A 19570-nucleotide genomic window follows, 5' to 3' on the forward strand; every position below is an offset into this window, starting at 1 on the left:
TTCACTGCATTGTCTTGGTGAATGTGAGGCATCACGTGGTCATAACCCACTGGGATAATTTCTCCTTACGTGTGTGTCAAGTAAATTTACATTCTCAATGTTCTCAATGGAAATCATTTCAGGTATTTTATGAAAGTGTTAGAGCTAACAAGATCAAACTGAACATTTGCACTTCTGGTCGGTGCCATATTGTACGATCATAATTGTGGAAAATGCAATAAAAACACAAACAGTTCTTATCTTTATGTATGTTGAACTTCTTTCACACCGTACATAGCCAACTGTGTTTATCGGAGGTGCGTTATCGATAATGTATCTAGAACATACCTAAGCAGGCTGCACGTCTTATGCTGCCCAGCACAAATTTGACACTTCAGTAACGAGCAAATAAACACTTTAAATTGGTTTTCAAGTCGAGTGAAGTTAATTTTATTTTTACAAGGGGAGACGTCCAGAGACCAGGAAAGTCTAAATTGCAGGAGCGACTTGGTGCACACTAAAGTATCAAAGAGAACGTTATTAATGTCAGTGATGTTAATAGTGTACTCATTAAAGTAACATCAACGTACTTTCGTCTTCTTTATGAAACTTTTAAATCATTTGGCACTGACCAGAAGTACTCTGACCGTGCCATCCGCCAAGCTGTCTCTCCCTCCATACATAAACAACCACTTGATACTCCGGTCAACACCATATATAGCAGGCGTCACTAAAAAGATTTCCAGAATTCTAAACAAACACAAGATCCAGGTCCGGTTCAATACAGTACACAAAATTCGTGATCTGATCCCAACCATGAAGGATGTCATTCCTGACTTACAGTACCCCGGTGTTTACAAATTGAGTTGTACCTGTGGTGACTGCTATATCGGGGAGACGAAGCGACATGTCTCTGACCGAATTCGCGAGCACAAATCAGATTTGAAACACGGCAGAACGAATTCTTCTGCCGTGGCTGATCACTGTTACAACGCTGTGGGTGATCACGATATAATTTTCTCCGATACCAAGGTTCTTTGCAAACCCGTGGGTTTTTATCAGATTTGTTCACGAGGCAATTCAGATTTACAAACACGGACACAATTTCAACCGAGAAGATGGTTTCAAATTAAGCAACCATTGGAAAGATGTTCTAAATCGAACCAAACATTAAACTAATTTTCAATGGTACAGTATATTTTTTCAAGTAGTGGTACCCCAAACTTTCGTGCTTCCCTTTTCTTCCCTTTCACACCCCCCCCCCTCGCCGACCTGCACATGTTCACCTTTCATCGTGCTAAGTCCGCCAAGTAAATGATAATTTTTTATGCTAATTCCTTTGTCAAGGCACCTTGATTCCTCTCACACAGCTTAAAGGTCGTGGTCTGAGCTTGGCTGTGTTCACTCCAGCGCTGTCCTCGAGACAGTCTGGTCCCTTCACCTGATGAAGGCCGCTTGTGTTGTGGCCGAAACGTCGTGATTTTTGTTGTTTTATTTTTTACCTACGTGACTTTACCGAATAGAACCAAAGAGTACAAGAGGAGAGATTTGTTTTTTAGTTGTGCATTCCTTGAAGGTGGTTTTCTCGAAACACAAATATTATCCAAGTGTCCCCATATGAAAATAAACATTTTGAAGTGTTCATCTCCATTGAAGACCCCTGACCGATGGTGAAAATTCAAGATTCCTATGGCTGAGGACAGTCTCCTCAAAAGGCATTCACTGATGACTTCCTAAAAATTTATATTGGAAGGATGGTGGGTCCACTCCCATGGGAGTTTGAAGTCCCAACCTTTCCTTTGTGCAGTATGCACATTGCCACCGGACTCACCTTTCCAGGTGCTCTAAATAGAAACAAAGAAGAAAAATATTGCATATGCATGCATTATATAATGCATGCATATTCAACACATTTATTTAACAGTATGAAAGCAAATGCTGTAGCTGCCAGGACAAAATACTTTTTGATATTTGCAAATATAAATTTTTGCTTTGTTGGATCTATAATTTTAGATCTCCCTTTAATCAATTCCCTACAAGCAGCAGAACGTTAAATGACACCTCAGTTCGCGTTGGATCATCTTTAGGAGAGTTATCGTGCCCCCTCGATACAGGCAGACTGAGAGAGTTGATGCGCGAGGGCTTTCAATGGTCGTTAGAAAGTGTTAAGAGGCGAATTAAAGCTTAACAAAGTGTTAATTGCAATCTCCGGCTGTAAGCCAGTCTATCATTTAACTCTCTCTTGATGGTGGAGAGTCTAAATTGCAAGAGCATTCACCTATTACGGCACAAAGTGCTCTGTTGTAAGGCTGTGTTCATGATGAATGCGGTATGTTATTTCATTTGTACTCCGCTGCCAAAAACAGTACCAGAATAATTTGACCCAACAGTCCATCTGTGAGAAACTAAACAGCACAATAAATAGTACAGTATGCCAGTCGACCTCTGTTGTTGTTGTTAATGACCCAGTGGACGTCAACTGAGGCAATGTCTATATGAGCAGAGAGACCTGAGACACAAGGAAATAAAATGCAGCTCATGAGCTAAATGAGGGCACAATCGTGCAAATAATAACACTAAATGCATAGAGCATGCAAAATGGCTTATATGGGGAAAATTCTACTATTAAAGGATAATTGCAGTACTTTAATATTACATTCAAATAACCAAAAATAACTCATTCTTATTCAAATGCTTTGGTTGATAGGTGGGTCGGAGATGCATTGTCAGTTGTAGAGTCAGCACTACGGAGCCAGCAAGAGCAGGGAGGCCCTGTTTATGAAGTTGCTCGTGACTATATCAGGCTCTTCAGTGTTTCTCAGCCGATAGCCTTAACCCTACCATGCAGCATTATTTTCATTATAACTTGTATTCACTATTATTATTATTACGATTGCACAATCGGCCTGCTGTCCATGGGACGAATCGAATTTCCGTTCGGAACTCTCATAGCCAGCAAATGCATTGTGTCGTGTCTAATAATAGCCCCCGGAAGATGACATCGTAGAAACACTGAATTCACTTTAATCAGAATCATAATATTTAGTTATCCTGGATAAATACGATATGCTATGAAGCTCTTTTTCACAGATGTCCAGTAGGGGCGGGTCAGAAAGTTACAAAAAAATTATAAGTATAGGAAAAGTAAGCAAATTATAAACAATAAAGAAATAAATCTACTAAAACTCAACTATTTTTATATTTACCAGGTAAAGCCTACTGAGCTATATATTATCCACAATGGGTGGCACACCTTTTTTTTCATTTACACGTGTGTACTGAAACTGTGCAGTTCTCTAAGATGCAATACACCAACTTAAGTGAAGGTATGAAATTCAACAAAAACTCAAGCTTTGTTGGTGACCGAGCCAAGATGACCAGCTCGTGACAGGCGCGAACCCATTTCAATCGCACGTCGCTGCAAAACACACAAAGTGAAGCCAGGATCCCAGCGGCGGCGTTGGCACTGTGCTCTTGCCGGCAGAATTAACTCGTGGAACACTACCGGGCCACCTCCAGGTACACTGATTGCCACTGTTATTTGGTTGCGAGCAGTTTTATTGTTTTATTGTGTCATAAAGAAACCATCCACACAGTTGTGTGGTGGTGGTGGGGGGGTTACGTTATGGAGATGCTGAGGTCACTAAATGACCGGTGAATTCTTTCTTCATGCAGGGATAGTCTCGTTACATTCCAAGGACATATGGATATAAAGCAGATCACGTCTACGTATGTTGAACCTCTAATAATGGGGAAGTAGATGTCATCATTTAACGGTTAGCACACTGGACTTGCAATCCAGATGTCGCCGGGTTCACTGATTCCATCTCCCGGCATGGCAGTGGACCCGCCTCTGTTCACCGAACAATGTAAATGGGTGCGCCAGAGCGAGTGGATCGGCGGTGTGGGTGCCCCTATCTCTGCCAAAATGTCCATTCAACGTGGAGAAGGAGACCAAATACTCTCGAGTGTTCGCTCTGGCGGTGGGCCTTTTGCCAGCAGTGGTATGAGCAAGCAAAATGCGGGCCCTTACTTTTTTACAATGGAGAAGCAATGAATGAACAAAACTTGCTGAGGTAGGTAGATTCGTTTTTTTTAGCGTCCTACATATAGTGCAAACACGAATTGCATATGCATCCTCATAGCTGTGAATGTGTTACGGAGAATAACTGTGCACTTCGCAGCCAAATGGCAACAACTATTCAATAGTGCAGAGCTCTGCACTTCCCCCTCTTTATTATACACCACGTGAAGAAGCTGGTATTTTTCTAAGGCTTCATAAAAAAATATAATATAAACGCCCAGGGCGTAAGAGAACAAAACTATGTACCCCCCCCTACCCCCGCATGACACGTGCAGCAGTTAATGAGAACCAGCGGACCTACAATACACTGGCAAAGTAGACTATAAAAAAAACAATAACACACGCATATACTGTATGCGAGTGTACCACTACCCCACGTTGCCTTTTACAGAGAAACACAATCAAAGGTGTGCTTTTTACGCTCTTCCCCCAGGGGGGCTTGTTTCCCCTGGTTTATTTCGGTCCATAAAAATTGACTGAAAGTGGCATATACATCAATGCGAAAACCAATCCTCAACTGTTCTCCTCTGGGGCTGCATGCTGCTTATGATGGTCACCGGCACCACACACTGCTTGATTCAACGCAAGGCCAGCCAGTACGGTGGCTACATCGCTGTCCAGGGGGCAAAATGAGAAGCGATACGGGGAGTTGCGAAGCGGTTAGATGTAATAAGGGCCAGCGGGTAAGGTCGGTGGCCAGAGAGACTAAAACCAGGGCTCTGTTGAAAGCCTATGAGTGAAACGAGGGTCGGGGTCATTTGTAGGTTACATAAAGTGGAGCCATCAGTCAGGGTGAGTGGACAGTCGTTATGGAATGGGTAAAGCTAACAATTGAGTTAGGGTTCGGGGCTATGTGTATGGTTGGAGCTGGGTTGGACGGGAGAGCGAGATGGAGGTTAAGAAAATAAAGTTTAGACAAAGATGATGGGAGGTTCAAAAGGAGACGAGGAAATCCAACAATTTTGGAGGGGGCTGGGCAACGACAAATGTTCAAGGTCAAGAGGTCACCGCAGTTAATGAGACCGCACCTTGCCAACACTTCCTGCTGCCAAGTTCTGCAGCTGTTGCAGAGTCCACATCTGACCTCTGCGGTCTGTTTTTTTTTACAGTAAACGGCCATCGTGGCTTACGAGCTTCCCCTTGAACATTAACTTCTGAGAGCCACTCCCATGGCCTGGCCCCGTAACCTGCCCTCCTCCATCCTGCACACGTGCCCCACCCATCACACACTCCTCTTCCTGATTACATATACAATGCTTGAAATTATTAAAATGGGGCAAACAGTCGGAGTGAAGGAGTGCAAAGAGAATACACATGAGAACAAGATTATTATTATTATATAGGTTGAAACCACATCCTATTTTTATTTTACCAGGTAAGGTCACACTGAGCTATGTAGTTTTTTCTTCCCAGTAGCGACCTGGCCACAAATGACAGCTCAATGAAGTGGCTTATCACGTGGACATTTATAGCAGCCAAATACTCTAAACGCACATTGATTCTAAATGTGGAGGGAAAAACTGGATAAAAATCCACGTGACCACGGGGAGAACATGCTGCTAACTTCAAATATGCAGGCATCAGGGTCGGGATTGAACTCGCGACCTCCTGTATACCAGGCGAGGTTGTTAACATCCCACCACCGTCGGGCCCATCAAACATAGAGCATTTTATTGGGGATTCTATAATAGTGGTAACCACCCCTAAAGAGTTGGATGCATTAACCATATACTAATGGATTGGTATGCTTACTATCTGTGATAATTTCTCAACGAGTTCACTAATGTGAAAGGTAATCAATTATAAAATATATTTTATAAAATATACATGCACACCTCTCTATGTAGAATCAATACGTTTCATATTAGATATTAAACATGAAATATGTGCAGCATATATCTGAGAATACCATCCTAAGGAACTTTTATCAAACTATATGGAGTAGATCATGCAACTGTTGTAGTTTTGGAGACTCAAATTGTGCACGCACATACACACACGCACGCAAACCAATTCACATTCTTATCTGCCACTTGGACGCACGTGTGTACCTTACACCCCGCTTGGCATAAAATGACAAGCATTTCTGCCCAAGAAATGCTTGTGATGCATTTTTATCAGCAAGCCGTGTTGACGCGTGACACATCGCTTTGGCCAAAATTTTATTCCGCTTCCAAAAGCATCGGCGGATACCTGTTGGTGCGTCATCACAAACTCAAGAAATCACCCCAGCCCTCCCACATACGGCTGCTTTTAGTATGTGCGTCTGTGTGCTTTTCAAGCTTGTGTTTATGCTGCTCCGCTCCGTAAGTATCCTTAGCAAAGCACATTAATCTGTGGCATTTCGATTTTCTCATCTCGTTTACGACTAAGGTTTCCAGTTTCTGTTGTTGTAGTTTGTTGAGTTGTCCATCCGTGACTACCCCATTGGAATAGTACTTAGTCGGAGGGCGATTACATATGCGTATACAAATCCAGCATGACAGCCACGGTGACTTGGAGATGTTAACTACCTCGTCTGGTATACAGGAGGTTGTGGGTTCGATCCCAACCCTGACGCCTGCTGTATATTTGGAGTTTGCATGTTATTCCCAGTAGTTGAGGGGATTTTTTCTCCAGGGCCTCCGGTTTTCCCTCCATATGTAGAAAGATGCGTTTAGACTCATGGCTGTAGTAGGGAATCAGGCGACAATTCTGGCTGTCGCCTAATGATGCTCGTTGTAATTACTCGCGAAACACCGTACTCATTGTACATGTTGTGGGTTTACTCTCCAACACAACGGTGTGCTGTACTAGTAACGAATTGGGATGTTTCTTGACTTAAAGCTTTCGTGACTGCAGGAATTCATATTCGTTGGGGTTTTCGGTAAAGCCACGTAGATATATAACAAATAATAAAAATAATAACAATATCACGACGTTTCGATCTATATATAGATATATATATAGAATATATATCTATATATAGAATATATATTCACAGCAGCTCTTCCGCTATATATTCTTAGCAACTCTCCCGCTATATATTTCACCTGATGACGATTGCTTGTGTTGCGATCGAAACGTCGTGATATTGTTATTTTATTATTATTATTATTTGTTCTATCTACGTGGCTTCACTGAAAGACCCAACCGATATGAATTGGGACAGTTTTTTTTTTACGTGAACAACCTTACTAATTGGCTGTGTCGGGTGGTGCCGGGTTTAACGACACATTCATATTCATGTCATCCAACCCAAAAACTCTTTCATGGACAATATTGGTCACGAAATACTACGTGTTATAAAGTTACGCCGCTTTGTTTAATGTTCAAACGAGCAGGAACAACGAGGCTGACGTGCCCTTTGAGAGTGAAGAAGATGATTATGCAGGGAGGCAGCAATTAGTTCTGCGTCAGAAGTTCTCCTGTGCCAAGCCACGGAAAGAAATAACAGACAGAAAATTGCTTGCCCACACATCAAGATTCTCACACTGCCACATGCCTTCAAAATTAAATTCAACCTTCATGCCTTACTTTGACAACGGTAACACATCGTGATCTGAGATACAGCACCAGATACCTTTGTGGGATGCGAGTTATTGAAAAATATGCTTTTGAACATTTTTACCAGCGACTCACTTGGCAGTGTGTGTCTGTTGCGCAATGGCTACTATGAGGTCACTAATCATAAGCCCATTAAAAAAAATAACTTATAACAAAACATGTGTGTAAATTAAATTCTCATCAGACCCCACGGTGTTAAGTGCAGTCTCCAAACCTCATTAACGAACCACTATCTCTCTGGCCTTTCTACGTGCTATGAAGAAATGCCATCGACCACAACACAGGAGCCGGGATGATAGCACCGAGGTAATAACATTGACTTTTATATAGGCTTCTTTCTGTTAAGGCCACAGTGTTATTGAGGAATGTGTTGAATTTTTTTCTGTTTGTTGGGCAAGAGATAAATCATTCCAGGTACATATGGCAACACTCGTAGAACAGTGTGTGTGCCTTGTGTGTCTAAGCTACGGTTTCCACAACGTACCGATTCTACGATATTTCGTATAATGTACAATGCATGTCTTTCGTTTTTCAAGATATGATATCCTGATTATCTTTTCTAACTTTACTTTTCCTCCAAATTGTATTTCCTGACAAAACATATATGCAATAGCAAACTCAATAATTAAAGCTTAAAATACTGAGCTGTTATCAATTCAATCAGTGCTTTGCGAAATAATTTAAGAGTATTTTATAGCATGATGCTTAAATTACATAATCACTTTCATAGTTAATTGACTTGTGTAATTATGTTTGGGTAACTGACAGCATGCACGTTATCGATTATATAAAAAAATATTATTATTACTGCAGGCTTAACTCCAGAAGAACTCTATAAAGTGTTTTTCTTTTAATTTTCTTAATCAGAAGTACACAAAAGCACAACAACAATACAATAAATGGCCAACTGATATAGTGGTTAATGGTCAAGTCTTGAAATTTGATTGGTAAACTGTACCAAGAAAAACAATACCGTGTCTACTTTAAACACAGAGCAGTGCTCTTCCACATTGGCAGTCGCACAGCAGTCGTAGAAATTCCACATTCCTTTGGTGAGGGACAGTCTATCCAGAGGACTATCACAGTGTAAAATAAAAAGTGCAATGAAGTTCAGCATAATCAATGCAATGGTGACATGCCTTCAGACCTTAGATGTAACTAAGATCTGTGCTGTACTGTATAACATCTGTACCGTCGCGGGTTGCCTATGAAATGAAATCCAACAGCTCATTGAGGCCCTCCTGCTGAATTCAATAAAATCTAAAAATCTAACATTCGATACAACAAAAGACAAAGATCCCTCCGCATAGCCTTAACAGACTGTTGGGGCAAGTGCTCTTAGCGAGCACCTATGAAGGCCGGGACGGCACACAAAGGAATGGGTGGCCATCACCACGCCCGGCCACCTTTGTCTCCCTAGTGGCAATGTTTACACACCGCACTAGGTACTTATTTGAGGCTGAATCAACATAGGGGAGGCCCAGAACCGCTTCAGATAATCATCGCCGGTGTTGGCCGTGAGCGGGAATCGAACTCACGTCCCCGGATTCGTAGCGCAGCGTGCTAACCCGTTGCACCACCGCTCCCCGTTCCAAAGTTCCAGGGGATGCCCCTACAGTATTCCACCATCTGGTTTACGGTTTTCTTCTTGGTCAGTGACCTCTGGGTGCCACTCCGGTGGCTGTCTCGGTAATCTGCCCTCCTCCCATCGTATGCGTGTACTCCACTCATTGACGCCTCCTATTCCTGAATACCTAAATGACATGTCACGACTATATTCTCTTTTAAACACATCCAAATTGGTTTACCCTCTCCCACCATGATATCCCTATCAATCTCCACATGTACATGTACTCAAAGCCAGAGATGCCTGTTAACTAATGTCATTGCCTTGTTAAGCCATGTGACACTGCACGCATTGAAACGCAATGGCTATGGATGTGATGGTTTAATATGATGCTTGTGGTGGATTGGAACTTTAAAAAAAATCTTCCCAGAATTTATTCCTACCGTGAGATCTGCTTGTCAAGCTTCATCTTTGACAGGCCAGTGAGAGTGGGAAAGTTGATTTACAATATATATAAAATGCTATACAGCATTCATATGGAACCAGAATTTTACAACAATGGTTTTGTATGTAATTGTTTCTGATCTAATTTCCAGCTCATGTGATTTTGTACCATTTGTTTATGATATTGCAAAGTCCAGATCTTATTCGTACTTTGTTATGTTTCGCGAGCTCCAAAGTTGCGCTTAACTCTGTCACATACTGGAATTACTGTGCGTAGATCTCTTAGTTTTCTGTAGTTTAGGTCTGCATAGCATGTGCTAATCCACTTCGTTAACCTCCCTCACCATTGCCAAATTACTATGATGTCCCAATGGGTTTCTCATGCGGTGAAGTACAGTCTACGACGATGACTGCACTGGCCATGGCGTGTAGTCTCGTCTTTGTGTGTGTAAAAGATGGGTGGTTCAAATATATATATTTTAAAGATGTACGTGGGGGACTTATTATGAAGCCCCTGTGCAAACGTATTACCCGTTCAACAAAATGCAACGGTGTTTATGCTAAGTCGTAGAGAGCAAGCCATATGGGATCATAATGCGGTAAAAAAACTGTTACTGACAAATATCCCCAGTTTAGCCGCACTCATTGTAAGGACGAAATGCTGGAGGCGATCTCCCACTGGCAATGGCACGTTACTTGATGAGGTGTTAGTTGCCAGCCGCATGCCCGGTCGCTTTTGTTTTTTGTTCCCACAGTGTTGACAATGGCAAACACTTTTGGCCGAGCCAAGCTAGTGAACAACTAAGCGGGGTTCGAATGGCAAATTTACAATGAGAGTCTATGGGATCGTAGCACACACAGTGTGTGCTAACCGTTTACAACACGTCAGCGCTCAAACACATCCACACCCCCCCATACAGCCCCGAATCCCCGGGGGGGGGGGGGTGGGGGGCGTCAATAAAATATGGACTCAGTAGCTGCAGAGAGTCAATAGTTGCTATCCAATGGAGACACAAACAATTGTGATACAACCGTAGAATTTCAACAAGGCCGAGGAGTCAGCCAATAGGGATGGGGCTTGAGCAAGAAGTTGAATAGATTGATTTTGACTTGGAGGGATGCTCCTGTGGTGTAACGGATTAGCACACTGGACTTGCAATCAAAAGTTGCCAGTTCCATCCCATCTCTTGGTGCGGTACTTGAAACAATGGTGCAATTTCCTTGAATTCCGCCCACCCCCACCCGCCAATCTTTGTTGTCCACCCAGCGGTATAAACGGCTACTATTGTGAAGCCGATTGGCAGGTCGCATTTGGTGCTCTACAATGTACGTACTCCCACTTCGTCCCATAACGTCTGGCCAGCGCCGAAGGGCAACGTCAAAGACCCTCTAGCGGGCAACTCTCTACGGCTCGCCTCGAGTGGAGACCCTTCGGCCAGCAGTGGCGTGGGGCTGCGCGCTCACCTTGAACCCAAACGCACAAAACAAAAAGGCACAACGCGATCACGCAAAGCGTGCTTCCGCGCGGAGCCACGATACCTTCAGGTTGTCCGGGAGCTCGGCACGGCCGGCATAGCCGGGGTTCATCGTGATGAATATGGAGCAGGACGAGTCGAGCGTGATCTCCGTGCCCTCAAACACGAAGCTGTGCAGCCGCTCGGCCACCGCTCGCTGGATCGTCTGGATTTGCTGGGCGACCACGGACAGCACCTGCACCGCGACACAAGCGCAGAATCGGAATCAGAATATATATTTATACAGGAGGAGTCCGATGAATTATGAAGCTCTCTTTTTACAGATGTCAAGTAGGGGCAGGTCAGACCGTTATAACAACAAACAATAGAAAAATATGACAGGAGTGCAACGTATAGGAAAGGTAAACAAATAACTTTAAAATATACAAATCCAATTTGAATTTTTTTTTCTTTATATTGGCAGGTAGAAGAGCCCACTGAGGTATTAACTTATTTTTCAAAAGCGACCTGGCGACCACAAGTGATAGCGGTACGAAGTGGCTCATCATCCCGTGGAAATTTATCCCGGCGAAATAATGGGGCCGGGCCAAATATTTGACTAACTGGTGACAATGATGCTACCGCTGCTGAGGTGGCAGTAGTGCAAAAGAACAAATAACAGGAACTCTCAATACATTCGTCAATAACACTGCCTTAAAAAGAAAATTATATATAACAGGTGACGTCTCGGGCAATGGACCTTCCTCATAAACCCTCCTCATCTCTGTGCTATGAGGGCCATTGCCAAAGATGTTGCCTGCTTTATTTAATTTTTTTTAAGGTGGTGTTATTGATGAATGTGTTTTAAAGGTTGTTTCTCTCTCCAAATATTGTACTTGTCGGTACCAACTGAGATGGCGAATCTTGGGTTGTGCCAACATCTTTAAATTGGCAATAAAAGTGAACTGTTGCATTAAGATGATATAATAAGCATCTTATCACATAATCCACTTTTATTAGCCATGTACACAAACTGGTATCATGAAATATGTAACACCTCTTAGTGGTATCAAATTCTGGTCTCGCCCATGGACTACAAAGCAGCACATCCGTGCTGCCTAAGGAATATATAAATGTACAGCCCTTTTGTCAATAAGGATTTAAGAATGTTTCAAATATATAGGGAACTTGAAATGCCTCAGCAACCCAAAGCCCCTGAGATTACATTTCATCTCAATCATTCCAATGCCCTGCTACAGTCTAGCCAAGGGGGCCCCCAGTGGCAACTGTCTCTGTGTGGCACAAGCTGAACACTGCACCGGCCGGCATATGTTCAGCAGTCTGCGAGTACGGGGTGATGCTGTTATGTAGCTATTCCAAGTGAAATAACTTGAGTAATTAATCAAATATGGCTAATTTGGATCATGATGCTCAGCACACATGGCCTACTATTTTTTTATGCAGACTCGGGTCATATAAGAACAACATTTCTTAAATTCAATCCCTGACCTCCAAATGCCCGACGAGTATCCTGCTACCCATAGTGACCTGTTCTTACCACCACGTGTTGCTGCTGCAAGAGTGTTCAATTCAGAATGCGACGGTAACAAAGCTGAAACCATGGTTGGAAGGCACATCAGTTCATTATCCCTAAAGGGTTAATAAAATAGGCACCGATTTGTGGAGAGGCAATAGTGGTCAACCATGGGAATACTCGCCCGAAGAATGTGGAACTTCCACTCAGTGATTTCTAATGGAGATGAGCGTTGCCTCAATATTGTTATGCAGGCAAACGCTTTGTATATTACTTTATTTTAAGAAGATGCAAATTGAACAGTGCTCGATAATGACATCTTCTGATTGGTGGCCTTGGGGGTGGACATGTTCAGCAGACTATCAACTGCACACCAGTCAAACGCCACTCCCTCAGTAAGGGTGATTACATTGTGTTTCCTTGTATTGTGTGCTGATGACCACACGCATAAAACACCTGCATATGGCTCCTTTCAAACTCATGCAATTCATCAAGAGCATTCAGCAAAAAAACATTAAAATAAAAAAATATCAGTCTGAATAAATTGATTTGAAACTGCCTGCAACAGATTGTTCCTATTACATTCCAGTTATTTTTGGATCCACTTTCCATTTTAGGCAGGCTTCCAAAACCACTAAAAATACTGACTTCAGAATTTAAATCATAATAATCTATTGCTCGTTGTCAATCAATTGCTGGATGAAGTTCCCCAGAGCCCTGTGAGTCTTGCGGGGTTGTTTGACCATACTTGACCAAGCTGACCCATAGCACAGCGTGCTAACCGTATTCCCTTGACAAAGACAAAGGACAGTGACTTTAGATTTCCCAAAAAGTGGTACTGAATTCAGTAGTACTGAAATTCAGTGGTACTGAGTACTGAAATTCAGTGGTACTGAATTTATTTGCATTGATGGGCTGATTCAATCCATGACCAGGGTTTTAACTCGCAACCTTATGGGCCAGGGCAAACATAGATGTTACAATCCTGCTTGTCAGCAGTGACATACTACATTCACTTACTAAAACAAGGATATACACGAAATATCTATTTAATACATAGCTATATAAAGTCCCACATTTATGCTGTACTAAAAGAGGCAGAGCACTTATAATCTTTGTACATCTTTGTGGAAAAATATAATCGGTATTGTTGATGCTAGAAAGAAGGTGTGTCAGACAGTAATACGAAATCCCTCAAATAGATTTCCTGCACGAAAGACTGTCTCTGACTGTCTGGAACCTTCCGCCCTGCTGCCAATGACATCTCACCCCCCGCGGGGAAGCAAGTCCCTGTGCTTGAAAGCCACTGTTGTGACAATCGATGTTTAAATATATTGCACGTACGAAAACAGCGATGACAGTAAAACAACATGCATCATGGTGACACCATACACTTCTTTAAATTGTATCAAATGCTGGCTCTCATTGGGTATGGGTTAAGGGAGCATTGCAGAGGCCTTTGAGCCAAATCAATCAAACTCTTCATTTATATCCAGAAGACAACCCGACGAGATGCAATATCTCTTTCACAAAGGAGACATGTAGGTCAAAAACAAGGCATTTAACATCATTGCGAAAGGATTTCTGACAGTAATAGATCTGCTACAAGATGAGCTCGTTGTTTTAAAGACCAACGCCCATCCACGCACATCTCCGGTGTAATCTCTCCCCCTTCATCTCCACCTCCAGTACCCACAGTCGCCTCTCTCTCTGCCCTGTGTGAATCACGGCTCAGTCGGAGGTGGCTCCTTTCCCTCTGCCTAAGCCTCCCACTCTCAGACTGCCAGAATGGAATGTTCCATCCACGAATTTTAATCCGAACCGAAGACCAATCCTTTCGCCATTGCCTATGGTTCATCCAAGGCCGTAATTATAATATATATTGGGGGGACACATCCCCCCAATATATATTATACACATCCCCCCAATATTCAAATATGCTCAAAATGTCCCCCCCAATATATTGCTATAAAAAAAAAATTCTGTTTATATGATATAATATATATTGGGGGGACACATCCCCCCAATATATATTATACACATCCCCCCAATATTCAAATATGCTCAAAATGTCCACCCCCAATATATTGCTATAAAATGTATTTCTGTTTATATGATTGTGGTTATGGTTGTACTTTATTAATCCCTAATCTCTGCCATGACATAGAATGAAACAAGAAAATGTAAAAAAGAAAAAAACAGAGCAATGTAATACAATACACTATTAGACATTATTGTAATTTTTTAAAATAAAAAGTCCAACCTGTGTGTTAGTGCATTTTTTAATATTTTAGGCAGGAAATTCGTTTTCAAATTTATATTTTTTTCTGGGGGGGGGACCCCCAGACCCCCTGGAAGATTTGGTCCCCCCCAGTGTTGACTCCACGGCTACGGCCTTGGGTTAATCCCTCATCAATATAATCCATTCCTATCCTATCACCCCACGCATCATATTCATGAAAGCTATTATTTTTGTATCGATATTTCAATATATTTACTTTAATTTTACGTGATATGATAGCCGTTTTTTTTTCCTGTACATGATGACAACAGTTGTCCGATGGAATGACTTGCATCCAAAATAGGAATGTGAAATTTCAACGACTGGCCTAAAGCTATAAACAAGAGCAGGAAATCACTTTGAATTTGATCGCAATGTCGCACGTATATAAATGGCGCTGACAAAATGATCATGAAGTATAAATTGGTTGTCCTATAGATTTATTCAATCCTAACCACGATAAATTTTCACTCAACAAAAATCCTCCAACAGAAATGAATGCCTCACCAACATTTCTTCAAGCAAGGAGACATTTGGTTTGACATATAAATCTAAATTATGTAAAATTCTAAGTATAAACAGTAGTGCAAGCAAAACAAAAGCACTATAAAAAAACTACAAATAATACTGATGCAAATATTGCATATTATACCCTACCTTCTCCCAAAGCCAAGGTGCCATCATGGCCTGTTCTTTTCAGTCTCGCACCATCTCGCTTTTGGTTTCCCCATTGGTTGCCAAGCTCTGGGTGTGACTCCATTGCCTCTGTCGACCAGGTGCCTCCAGCACCCTACACACACGGGTTCCTCCCTTTGCAACCGACCTCCTTATCCCGATCACGTCCACAGCACGTTCTTGCCGTGCTCTCACATGATCGTCTTGTTCGCTTAACCTATCCTTACAGATATTCCCCCACACAGTTCCCACGCACCTGCATGCGTGGACCAGAAGTTTGTTTTCTCGTTGCTTTGTCCAAGTCAAACTCTATGACACATGCAGTAACATTGCCATTACTCCCTTCCTCAAATGGCCACATTTAAAACTACACTTCACATCTCTATGAAAATGTAGGATATTTCAGGATATCAGGCACCAACCCTTGCTAACGCAACCAGGCTCTTGATGTCCTTCTGACAACCTCTGGTATAATGCACATTACTAAATCACACTATGAAACTATAAACTTTGTATTTTGCCAGGTAAGGCTCACCGAGCTATACAGCTCTTTTTCAGTTGCGACCTAGTCACAAATGATAGCTCAACAAAGTGGCTTATCGTGTGGAAATGTAAAGCAGCCAAATACCGTATACGCATATTTCTAAATGTGGAGGGAAAAACCGGAGGACCCGGAGAAAAATCAACGCGACCACGATGGAGAACACGCAAACTTCAAATATACAGCAGGCGTCAAGGGTCGGGATTGAACTCACGACCTCCTGTATACCAAGCGAGCGAGTTAACATCTCACCTCCACAGCACCCCTTGTGTACATAAGTACACAACAAACTCTACTACCTCCATATTCTTCACTTCCTCTTGATATCTGTGATAAGGGTACAACGGGGGTACCATTCCTCACCACTGCCATCAATTTCATTTTCGAAAAGCTCACATTGAGAATTGGCAATCGATAGCTGCCAACAGTTATCATTATCAAATAGGTATCACCCACACACACTCCCAAGTTTCTCAGCTGAAGATTATTCACAGTGATGACCGTGTGTGTAGTTTTATGTCTCTCTGCCCTATCCACGGTTTTAATGACAACATAATCAAGCGCGAAACAATTACGTGGAAATATACAACCATTCTAGACACTGGTTCTCACCTCAACCTATTTTCTTCTAAAAAAGATAAACTGCTAAAACCTACAGAGATGACACCTGATTGCCAAGGTCTGCTCTTACAGTCTCTCCCCACCATCTATATTAGATCTCCCATTACTTGTTGACCCCTTGACTGCCCATTCCGATGCCTGCCTCAGTTAGAAACACCTCTGCCCCGTACACCAACCTCAACCCATCACAACCACTTTTCTCCGATAGGATCTATACAGTCGCACTTATCTCCCACGCTTTGCTCTGTACATCTGAGTCGCTTGCCGCAACTGTGCTACGAAGTGCCTTGTGTGCACTGCGTATAATTACACGTGAAAATCTTGCTCCGTTCCTTGGTTAATTTGTTGGGAGGCCACACACATGCAAGTGTGACTCAAACATTCACATGCACTTCCTATGCCCCAGACCCCTACCTCCGAGTAACACAGTTCTTAAATGTTTTATATAATCCATTAAGGACCACTATGCCCAAAACATAATGGGCCTCATTCACGTGTTGGCACACACAAGCTATCCTTGGGAGTTGTATCGAGAAATTGACCACATCACATGAAACCGCCTTTCTGTCGTGTAGGGTTCCACAACTCCGTAGCTTAACATTCTTTTTTTCATAATCTGCCACATTATGCACATTAAGTCCTCTTTCACCTCCTTACTCCTTGAGCCAACAGGAATTTCAAGGAATAGATGCAGGGGTCTTATTAATCCTTTTTGCAGAGACATCAAATTAGTTTTCAGAAAGGTTACCTTGAGGTCAACATGTATGGCCCTGCGCCAAAGCCCTTGTAAAATCTAGCTCAGCTGTAAACTAACGAGCACTGTACGTGCCAAGGGCCTGTTCTGCAAGGAGGCAATCGTGATTTTTTTTATACTTATAAACCCAAAATCTGTTTATCATTATGAACATGCCATGGGTCACTTTGTCCTGAGCAGTTCATTTGGCAAATCGCCAGCATGATTGATCAGTATTCTGTTCGTCAAAAAAACCCGCAACATTAGTAATAAAAACACATCTATGAGTACTAACTTAGCTTCTGAATCAAACTGTGAATGATTGCATTAGCTGAAAGTAAAGGTACAGTGAGGGAAAAAAGTATTTCATCCCCTGCTGATTTTGTACGTTTGCCCACTGACAAAGAAAGGATCAGTCTATAATTTTAATGGTAGGTTTATTTGAACAGTGAGAGACAGAATAACAACAACAAAAATCCAGAAAAACGCATGTCAAAAATGTTATGAATTGATTTGCATTTTAATGAGGGAAATAAGTATTTGAACCCTCTGCAAAACATGACTTAGTACTTGGTGGCAAAACCATTGTTGACAATCACAGAGGCCAGACGTTTCTTGTAGTTGGCCACCAGGTTTGCACACATCTCAGGAGGGATTTTGTCCCACTCCTCTTTGCAGATCTTCTCCAAGTCATGAAGGTTTCAAGGCTGACGTTTGGCAACTCGAACCTTCAGCTCCCTCCACAGATTTTCTATGGGGTTAGGGTCTGGAGACTGGCTAGGCCACTCCAGGACCTTAATGTGCTTCTTCTTGAGCCACTCCTTTGTTGCCTTGGCCGTGTGTTTTGGGTCATTGTCACGCTGGAATACCCATCCACGACCCATTTTCAATGCCCTGGCTGAGGGAAGGAGGTTCTCACCCAAGATTTGACGGTACATGGCCCCGTCCATCGTCCCTTTGATGCGGTGAAGTTGTCCTGTCCCCTTAGCAGAAAAACACCCCCAAAGCATAATGTTTCCACCTTCATGTTTGACGGTGGGGATGGTGTTCTTGGTGTCATAGGCAGCATTCCTCCTCCTCCAAACACGGCGAGTTGAGTTGATGCCAAAGAGCTCCATTTTGGTCTCATCTGACCACAACACTTTCACCCAGTTGTCCTCTGAATCATTCAGATGTTCATTGGCAAACTTCAGACGGGCATGTATATGTGCTTTCTTGAGCAGGGGGACCTTGCGGGTGCTACAGGATTTCAGTCCTTCACGGCGTAGTGTGTTACCAATTGTTTTCTTGGTGACTATGGTCTCAGCTACCTTGAGATCATTGACAAGATTCTCCCGTGTAGTTCTGGGCTGATTCCTCACCGTTATCATGATCATTGCAACTCCACGAGGTGAGATCTTGCATGGAGCCCCAGGCCGAGGGAGATTGACAGTTCTTTTGTGTTTCTTACATTCGCGAATAATCGCACCAACTGTTGTCACCTTCTCACCAAGCTGCTTGGCAATGGTGTTGTAGCCCATTCCAGCCTTGAGTAGGTCTACAATCTTGTCCCTGACATCCTTGGAGAGCTCTTTGGTCTTGGCCATGGTGGAGAGTTTGGAATCTGATTGATTGATTGCTTCTGTGGACAGGTGTCTTTTATACAGGTAACAAGCTGAGATTAGGAGCACTTCCTTTAAGAGTGTGCTCCTAATCTCAGCTCATTACCTGTATAAAAGACACCTGGGAGCCAGAAATCATTCTGATTGAGAGGGGTCAAATACGTATTTCCCTCATTAAAATGCAAATCAATTTATAACATTTTTGACATGCGTTTTTTCTGGATTTTGTTGTTGTTATTCTGTCTCTCACTGTTCAAATAAACCTACCATTAAAATTATAGACTGATCATTTCTTTGTCAGTGGGCAAACGTACAAAATCAGCAGGGGATGAAATACTTTTTTCCCTCACTGTATAGTTTTCAGTAGTTATTAATTTGAATCCTCGTATTCGATAGCCTCACCCTAGAATCAGCGTGCTTAATCCAGCTTTGTTCTTCCTTCGCCTCGAGGCACTGAGTTAAGAGGCAAAGACTTGTTTCAATTAAAACACTCACAGCAAATGGAGCATC

General features: G+C 42.5%; 1 protein-coding gene across 4 annotated transcripts in view; it reads right to left on the minus strand.

The window, feature by feature from the left end:
- Positions 1–19570, minus strand: part of LOC116942267 (dynein axonemal heavy chain 3-like) — an 859832-nt gene that overhangs the window by 292709 nt on the left and 547553 nt on the right. For all 4 annotated transcript variants that reach the window (XM_032953964.2, XM_032953963.2, XM_032953966.2 and 1 more), the window contains one exon: positions 11160–11330. In XM_032953964.2, the coding sequence (XP_032809855.2) occupies positions 11160–11330 (171 nt within the window). The remainder of the gene's footprint in view (positions 1–11159; positions 11331–19570) is intronic.

This window comes from Petromyzon marinus, chromosome 14 (genome assembly GCF_048934315.1).
Source record: "Petromyzon marinus isolate PM22_M1 ecotype Great Lakes invasive population chromosome 14, UKy_Petmar_22M1.pri1.0, whole genome shotgun sequence".
Classification (NCBI taxonomy): Eukaryota; Metazoa; Chordata; class Hyperoartia; order Petromyzontiformes; family Petromyzontidae; genus Petromyzon; species Petromyzon marinus.